This window comes from Nicotiana attenuata, chromosome 1 (assembly GCF_001879085.1).
Source record: "Nicotiana attenuata strain UT chromosome 1, NIATTr2, whole genome shotgun sequence".
NCBI classification, from domain to species: Eukaryota; Viridiplantae; Streptophyta; class Magnoliopsida; order Solanales; family Solanaceae; genus Nicotiana; species Nicotiana attenuata.
Genome location: NC_031989.1, coordinates 34598132 through 34607098, shown reverse-complemented (window position 1 = coordinate 34607098; position 8967 = coordinate 34598132). Strand labels below are relative to the sequence as shown.

The 8967-nt window shown below is 36.3% G+C and overlaps 1 protein-coding gene across 2 annotated transcripts; it reads right to left on the bottom strand.

Annotated features, from left to right (window-relative positions):
* LOC109224398 (coilin-like) lies at positions 1658 to 7371 on the bottom strand. Of its 2 annotated transcripts, XM_019388981.1 has the most exons (12): positions 6987 to 7371; positions 6168 to 6232; positions 5775 to 6071; positions 5485 to 5676; positions 4707 to 4770; positions 4238 to 4339; positions 4060 to 4161; positions 3911 to 3976; positions 3700 to 3829; positions 3460 to 3491; positions 2486 to 2569; positions 1658 to 2117 (listed from the first exon to the last, which is right to left on the bottom strand). In XM_019388981.1, exons 1-12 carry the CDS (start codon positions 7182 to 7184, stop codon positions 2103 to 2105), a joined length of 1347 nt encoding a protein of 448 aa, XP_019244526.1. In that variant the 5' UTR covers positions 7185 to 7371; the 3' UTR covers positions 1658 to 2102. The 2 variants fall into 2 exon arrangements, with proteins under 2 accessions (XP_019244526.1, XP_019244530.1); XM_019388985.1 differs by lacking the exon at positions 2486 to 2569.

Genomic DNA, 8967 nt, shown 5'->3' with positions numbered 1-8967 from the left:
TGATAATAGAGCTTGCTATTTATAGCTACACCTAGGGAATAAGGTCCTAGGATCAAACCGCTCTTTAACGCCAATTATGAGGTCCATTGAAGGATATGTAACGGCAGTCATGAATGACATATTCTTTTGTAACGGGCACTGTATTAAGTGCTGTGAAATATTCTTCATTAAATGTTATCGGGCGGGGGATATTTATTGTATCTTTACAAGTGTCATTCCTTTCGGTAACAAATGGGACAATTGCCTTCAGTTTTAACTATCCCCGCCTTAGGCTCCACGTGTCACTCTCTTAAGCGGCCACTTAGCATAGCATGTTTTATCCTATACACTTACTCATATCAATTATTTGTCCTGAATAAATTTATTTAACTTTAAGAGATGGTACATATTAAATTGAAGAATATATATATATATATATGTGTGTGTATGTGTGTGTGTGTGTGTGTGTGTGTGTGTGTGTGACACTTACCGTGCAGTATACGAATGCATTCCTCTATAATGACATAACTTTACGTCCTCATTTGGCCATAGATTTTGCCAAAATTTTTTTCTTGGCAAAACATGTTTGTTCATAGATTTTATCTATGTTTTGGCAGATTTTAAAAATAAAATTTTCAAATTCCAAACCTAGCTCTAGACCTGTTTTTGGCCCAAAACATCACTGTTTGATTTTTTAACAATTTCAAAAATTACCCCAAACTTTTGAATTTTATAAAAAAATCCGCCTCTATTATGACCTATCTAATCACCAGCTAATTATTATCATTTTCTTTTGGACTGATGGATTAAAATATCAAGTTATGGTTTGAAGATAGTGTGTAATTCATTACAAAATGATAATTTTGTGCCAAACTTATCTTATGTTCTGGACTATGGTTTGTGATAATGATAATGAATGGCATCGATGAAGGTTCTGCATATCCATGATTAGCAAGTTTGTTTGTTTGGTATTATCGGATATTTTTGATAGTTTTTACAACTTATGGATATAAGTCACATTTCATATCTTTTGTAAAATTATGTCCAAACAGATTTTCATCTTCAAACCAATCTTCACCCAAATCAGATTTTTTAAATAGCCATAATGACATATATATGACCGGGGAGAGATCATTGGAGCCCGAGGTTATTGTTATGGCTAATTATCTCTTTACGACTCACTCTCATTTGTCATTACGTTGTCCTTATGGCTAATTAGCTATTTACAACTCACTGAATAATCTTTGGTTTAATCGCTCCTTGCTTTACAACATTACTCCAGCTCGTTTTACCTCTTACTAACTCACTTTATTTTTTAAACATTACCTCTCTTTTTTCCCCACTTTATGCAGTATGATTACTCTTTTGAAACATTCATTAGTCTTTGAACTCCTTAGCTAGGTTGGACATGATCGTTAAAGTCTTTGGGATGAGTGACTAGGTGCAAATTATTTCCTCATCGCTTTCTTCAATGCATATCAGGTCTCAAATGCTTTTGAATTCAGTCTTTCTTGCGTTCTTTTGTGTCTCTTGGTGAGTTTATAGGATTCCTTTGTTCTTTTCCACAATAATCTTTGTTCCTCGTTCTGAATTCCTTACTTGATTAGTTTGCTGCCCAACTCTTGGCTATCACATCCCCTTTTCAGTGAGTTGACTCAATGCTAGGAAACAATGCTAAAACATACACAAGCTAGAATTTCTTTACACCAAAAGCTCAAACTAGTTTCTGGAAAGAAACTTGCAGTACAATACAAGAAAAGTAAACAAGTTTTCGGCAAGCTACATATGGAACATTTTTTGAAATGGATAGACTTACAGATAACACTAGCCACTGGGCAATGCGTTAAGACCACAAACTTGCTGCTACTATAAGCATCAACTTTCCCCACATACCTGCCAAAACGGAGTTAGCCCTCTTCATTCAGCTAAAATTCCGAGAGTAAATAACAATATATACAAGTTTTGCTTCATCTCATATTTCCTTTTTAGATCTTCGAAAGGCCATTCTAGGAAGGCTCTGTGCGACCATGAACTCTCCCCAGAGCTCCCCTTACCCCAGCTACTTTTAATATGTAACTGTCCCATCTTCGCCTTTGTAGTCTCACTCAGTTGTTCCCAGAGGTTTAATCCTCCATTTTCTACAAATAACATTAAAACATAGTCAACATCTAGTTAGGAAATTCAACAACCAACAAATTTATAATTCACTAACGGCTAATCATCAAAGGAGTTAACAGAAAGCATCGTCTCACACCTTCATAAACAGAATGTTTTTGTTTTCCACGGGTCTATTCCACAAGCAGTCAATTTTTTTATTTTTTTTGATAGGTATAAACAGTCAAATTATAATGGCTCGTATGGAAAGGATAACTAACTTGGATCTAATGAAATCCCCTCCAACTAACTCCGCTATATAAGCAGTGGAATAACGAAAATAGTTACATATAGCTGGGCCATCAGTTTTCTTATCACTAGCGGTTAGAAATTCATTTGTAGCAGGACTTACACTGGGCCAACCAGAAAGTCCGGCTGCAGAGTTTGAAGTACCATTTTTGACAAGGCGAGCTTCAAGAAGTGACGAAAAATCTATCTGTGAAAAGACGCAGTTTACTAATCCAATTAGCATTAGGATCAGAGATTGCACTAAACACGATAATACATAGAGATTCACTCACGCAAAGGATGTAAATTCAAGTTCACTCAGCACAAGTACCTCTACATATAGAGTTATCTCGATGCATCTTACTAGAAACAACTTGAGATAACCAAATATAGTTGATTTCCTTATTTAATACTAACTTTTTTATTTCATGTAGCTTAAACTCCTATATAAAAGAGAAATTTTAAATGGTTCATGACCATCTCCAGCGAGGATTCTTCCCCGCTCACGCATTCCTTTATGGTTCAACTTAGAGCTAATCATACATTAACCCCTAGATAACGTAAAGCACATTAGCATCTCCTTTCTCTCTTTCTTTCTTTCTTTTTCTTTTTGGGATAAAGTAAAGTTTCATTAATGGGTACCAAGAGGTACAACAAGTGTACACAAAAGGAGCAACAACAACTTTGCCTCAATCCCAAACAAGTTGGGGTCCGCATCTACATCAAATTCATAAAATCCAAAATATTCAGATCTTCCATCTCCTTATCCTTACACCAAAAGAAAAGACACTGTAAACATCTGTCTTTCACATGACAGAATTGCTGCTTTTTTTCCTTCAAAACATCTTGTATTTCTTCCAACCAAATAGTCCACATAATGCATAAAGATACTGTGTTCCTTATCTGTTTTCTCCTTATACTAGCATCTCTTATTGTTAAGCTTGGAATAACTTGGATGGTGAATCTCAAAATGACATTCTAGAAAAATTCTATACTTGACAACTCTACTTTTGGTATCTAGAACTCTTGCTTTATATATAGAAATTCAAGAGAAATTAATAGGCAGAACATCATAATACAAACTATGGCCGAACCTACCTCTTGCATTTGATCCTGCTGCAAAGCTTGATCTGCATCAACCAGAAGACTTTTAGACTCTAGAGTTCTTCCATATTAAATAATGCAAGACCGACACCATAGTGAAAGAAGTGGTTAACACAAATTAATATTTTAAAAACTGGTAAGAAACTCTTCCACCTGAAAAGTTGGGAGGGAGAGACAGAGAGTACGACAAAGAAGGGGGAAAAGAGATAACTGAGTCATAAACAAACGAACAACCTGGAACAACTTCATCCTCCATATCACTGTGTTGACCTGGTTTTTTACACACAGTGCTTTTTTCATTCGTCTGCTCTTGTCTGTTTGTATTTCTACCCTTATCTTCTTCGCGCAATTGCTTCCAGTGTAGCTACATGTGAGACAGTGCTTTGTCAACACAAATGAGACTAGGCAGAAGGATTGAAACATTTGTGTGAGTGTGATTACTCACAAGTCCCTTTGGTTGGCCAATCACTTCTTGATTTTTAGCTTTAATTTGCTGCTGTTTCCAATTCCCCTGCAAAGTCTATGATATAAGTTTCCAATACATGAAAGCAGAAGAAAAGTGATAGAAGTACTTCTTGGTATCTCACTACTCACACGTCCCCTTGCCCTGCCATCAGTCTCACCATCAACATGCCACTTTGAATGAAATTTACCAGCTCTTCTTCCAGCATTAGCCTGCAATTCCTTCCCGTTTTGCTGCAAAATTGTGCCGAGCAAATATAATATGTCATGGAAATAATAGTTGGCAAATCTGCATCTTATAATTACTTACAGGTCCATCTGATTCGGTAGCTGCATGCTGCTTGTAAATTTTGATCATTTCTCGCAACCATTGTCTTTTCGCATATTGTCTCCGAGCACTTCTACTAGGGCCCTGACAGAAAGAAGAATCAATATCTGAGCACTAAAAGAGCTTTAAGCAAATCTTCCGACGGAAAATTGAAAAAAGCGATTCGCACTTATATTTAAGTGAAAGTATTTGTAAGACAGACTAACTGGTAGTATAGGTAGAAGAATATTCAACTATACTAGCCAACAAATACGCTACGCACTATAACATCTGGTCATGTCAGGTGAGTTTGTGACAAGAACAAATGTCACTTTCAAGTAACACCGCTAATATAGTGGATATGCCATATTAATCTACACAGTTTCACACAATTTTCTGAAATAGCTCCACCAACTATAGGACTATTTGCTTCCAATTTCTCGATTAAATGATAAAAGTTGTAATACTGTACCTTTTTAACAGGCTTGGGGGTTGCCTCCACATTCTCCACGCCTTTCTCTTGAACCTTGTTATTCCTATAGAAACAGAAGAAATGTTCAGTAACCTAACATGACATTGGACATCTCTGGATGCATAAAAACAGAACAAGATGCACTTGGAAATGCCTAAGTCATCAGAAGAGGTATTACAACTTTAAATATAAGTCCGGATCTTGCACTTTTTATCAATAAGATTAACTTGTCAAGCCACCACAAGCAAATATCAGATTAGGGGCAAATTCCTCGGTTTCACTATGGAGAAAATAAATTCAAGATTTTCACCAGCAGAAGATGGACAAAGATAAACTTAGGACTCTTACAAGATGCCCAACAAGGAAAGACGGGGTATTAAGGCTATCAATGCGGCTCTAATGTTGTATTAGTTCCTACTATCTTGTTCCATATGTTCAGATACCAAAATCGATACTCCGTACAAGAGGCAAGCAACACTTAACTGAGACCACAAAAACAAGCAAAGAAAATACATGGGCAAAGAAATACACACCAAAATGGAAACAAGACAAGCAACCCCTTCAATGATTGATGCCAAAATGGTAGCAGTGGAAAGGAATAAATCCTCAACTAAGTGGTGCTGTGGGAAGGAATGCACCCTCTAAGTAATGACCACAGTAAGGCTTCCAAAGCAAATACACCAAGAAAATTGGCAGAAACTGACCAAATAAAGCAATAATAACCTAAAATAAACTGTAATACCTTAAAGAATGAGATTACAGATTTCAATAGCCGTACCTCTTCATGCCGGAAATGCTGTCATTAGCCTTGCTACTTTCAGCACTTCCTTTGTTACTATCTATATCTTTGCTATCCAGATCAGCTACCTTCTTTTGCTTGCAAAGACTCTTCTTGCTTGTGAGATCTTGGTGAGCTTTCTTGGTCTGCTCGTCAACCTCCTCTGCAACTTCAGAATGATGCTTCTTCTTCCTGAAGAAGAGAGATTCAAGAAGTCAATTGTGAGCCTTACAAATTAAAGCTAAAGTATGGGCCAATCAGAATCACCAAACAAGTGATGAAAAAGTTACTTCGAGCTAAGAAGTGTTTCCGATGCCTTTCTTTTCTCGGAGATCACATTACAACCCAAAGAATTTTCCAGATGTGCACTAGTATGTTTTACTGGGTCAGCTGCTTCTTCCTTGTGTTCATTCTCTTCTTCGGGCTCTTCACTCTCATAACCTCCAGATTCATTGTCAAACTCCTCCTCATTCGCCAACAGCAATTGTCCCGTGTTTACAGGTTGCTTCTCAACAATTCTGATATTCTCAGCTATATTAGGCACATCATTTCCTTCAATGGCTAAAACACCTCCTTTCTTCTTCACACTAATGTACAAGTTTTGAGAACACAATCTTTATGAATCTCAAAAAATAATAATAACGATGATACTAATAGATGTCAAAGCGGCAATTAAGCAAAACCTGACTATAGAATTATCCTTCAAGATACAAGTTGATTCAAAAGGGGGCAAGACAAAGCCATCCATCTGCAAGTTTATGACAAGAAAGTGAGCCAGTACTTAAATAATGTGATGCCAACTGCAAGAGAATAGAAATGTTAGTTCGCAGCCAGAGATACTTTCTATATCCAGGCTCGATCAACAAATGTAACAAACCAAGCACTAAAGGATGTAGCCTAGAGGTTAATGAAAGACCACGAGACACTGGAATTTCAGCTCCATCAGTAAAACAAAAAAGGTGCTCCATCAGTTAACTTATGTCAACCTATTTGACTGGGTACGTAATTTAAGAAAAAAAGAAGACCTTTAAAACTTGTGATCTTAGACATGACATAACATTTCATAACATCTTTACGGCTATAAAAGTTTATTATTAAGAGTAAAATGGAAAGTTTAAGTTAAATTGAATCCAAATTTAGAAGGGGGTTATACTTTTTGTAACGGACTAAAAAGGAAATTGAGTCATATAAACTGAATGGAGTAAGTAGGTGATTCCTCCATCTGCCTACACCTCAGTGGGCAAAATTAGCAGTTACGGAGGTGCTCAGTGTAATAGTGGAAGTAGCTAATAAACAATGCTGAAAACACTTTTAGGTGTTAGAACCTGATTTTATAAATTAGGTGCTTGGATAAAGAACTGTTGAAGCTGATAATAAGCAGGAACACAAAGCAAAAAAGTAGACGCCGGAATTAAAACAACAAAAAGCAGTAATTGAATCAACAAAAATTGAAGGAAACACTACCCCAAAATTAAAAGAAATAAAGAAGTCATGAAACATACAGAGAGGAGAAGGCCATGAGGACAAGAGTGATGGAGCTGAAAAGTGTGAAGAACAGAAGAGGAGAGGTCAGAGATGGTTCTGTGCTGTTGGGGTTTGAGAAGGAACCAACTATGGCTCAGACCCTCTGATTTCTCCTGTAATTCGCTGAGAATGTGCCGCTCCTTGAATATCAATCGAACCCTTACGCTCTCCCCCATAAGCTTTCTCCGACTACAACCCTTGCAAGTGTTTTGGGGTTTCCGGCATAGTAAACTATAGTAATTGCTGAATATAGTGTTCTTCACTTCCTCGAAAGTGAAGACGTGCCAAGCATTTGTTAGTTTGGTTACTAACAGGAACTCACTTTGTTTTGTTTCCTCAGTCCTCACTGTCACTTGTATCTTGCTTTAAAACTCAACTAATTTAACATTGTTATGAAAATATTATACTCTGGATGTTTATTTACTATTTTGCTATACATACCAAGAAAATCTAGTACTATATTAAAGTTTATATGCAAGCAGTTAATTTGACACAGACAGGTTGCAAGCAACTCAATAAAATGATTGGCAACAATATTTTATTAAACATGCAGGTTATGAACAATTCATGCACACAACTTACAAGTAGCTCAAGAAAAACTTTACAGCTACTTCATGAAAAGCCTTGCAGCTGCTTTCTTTCTTCTATAAATAGAAGAGATCTCAGTTTATTATGTACATCAGTTTGGAGTTGAATAATATATCAGTCTCTCTGTCTCTCTCTATACTTATCTTAGGTTAATTTAATTTATAGTCTTTATTTTATAATGCGTTATCAGCACGAGACTCTGCCATCTCGAGCAAATACTTTAAAAATATCAAAGGTACGAACTTCTTTTTTTAAATAATGTCAAATCTTTCTAAACTTGAATTTGTAACCTAAATCTATCGGGCAAAAGTTACATGTCTTGGGGTGCTTGATGCTGAAATTCATCTTAATATGATGGGTCTAGCAGACACAATCAAGGATTAAAAATAGGCATCAAACCATGACCGCGCCAAAGCAATGATATTTCTATGCCATCACATTGATGAAGGTTTGACAATGGAATCTCACTGTTAAAGATCCAATTATCCTGTGGAATAATTCGAAAGATAGATATGACCACCTGAAGATGGTCGTTCTTCCACAAGCACGTTATGATTGGACTCATTTAAGGCTACAAGCTAACTCTACTATGTTTAGAATTATTTCCCAATTAAAATTATGTGGTGATAATCCTGATCATGATATGGTGGAGAAAACTTTCACCATTTTTCATACCTCGAATATAGTCCTATAGCAGTAATATCGAGAGATGGGATTCAAAAAGTATTCTGAACTTATCTCACATCTTCTGGCGACCGAGCAACATAATGGGCTACCAATAAAAAAATCATAAAAGTCGACCTACCGGTTCTTGTCCATTCCTTGAAGTGAATGAGACGAATTTCCACCAAGCTAAGCGTGGAAAAGGCCATGGCCCCAGTAGTAGTCATGGCCGCAGTCGGGGAAGAAACTTTAATCATGGTAATTATAACGCACCAAAGAATCCTCCTCACCACCAGCAGTGGAAAAGGAAGGAACAAAAGCATGAAGCGGTGCAAACAACAAATACAAAAAATGCATGTTATAGATGTGGAGAAAAAGGACATTGGTCACGTACCGGTCGTATGGTAAAGCACCTGGTTGAGCTTTATCAAGCCTCCTTAAAGAAGATAGAGAATTGAGGCAAATTTTATTTCTGAAGATAATGCTGACTCCATGCATTTGCATGTAGTTGATTTCTTTGTACTCCCAAAAGGAGAAACAAGTCATGTGATCGGTGATGAATCTGTAGAAATTTAAATATTTTATTTTTTGTTGTTTGTATTAGATAGAGTGGTCATGTAATTTTTGTACATAAATAAACGTCATGCTTTGATAATGATATTTACTATAATATTTATTTTATTTATATTATTTTATTTTAAAGACTAT

Excerpts from the sequence above, each read along its gene's own strand:
- LOC109224398 (XM_019388981.1), bottom strand. The coding sequence starts at position 7,184 with ATGGGGGAGAGCGTAAGGGTTCGATTGATATTCAAGGAGCGGCACATT. Across the intron at positions 4,340-4,706 it reads CCCCCAAGCCTGTTAAAAAG|GGCCCTAGTAGAAGTGCTCG; the intron begins GTACAGTATTAC and ends TCTTTCTGTCAG. Across the intron at positions 3,492-3,699 it reads GGAGGATGAAGTTGTTCCAG|ATCAAGCTTTGCAGCAGGAT; the intron begins GTTGTTCGTTTG and ends TGGTTGATGCAG.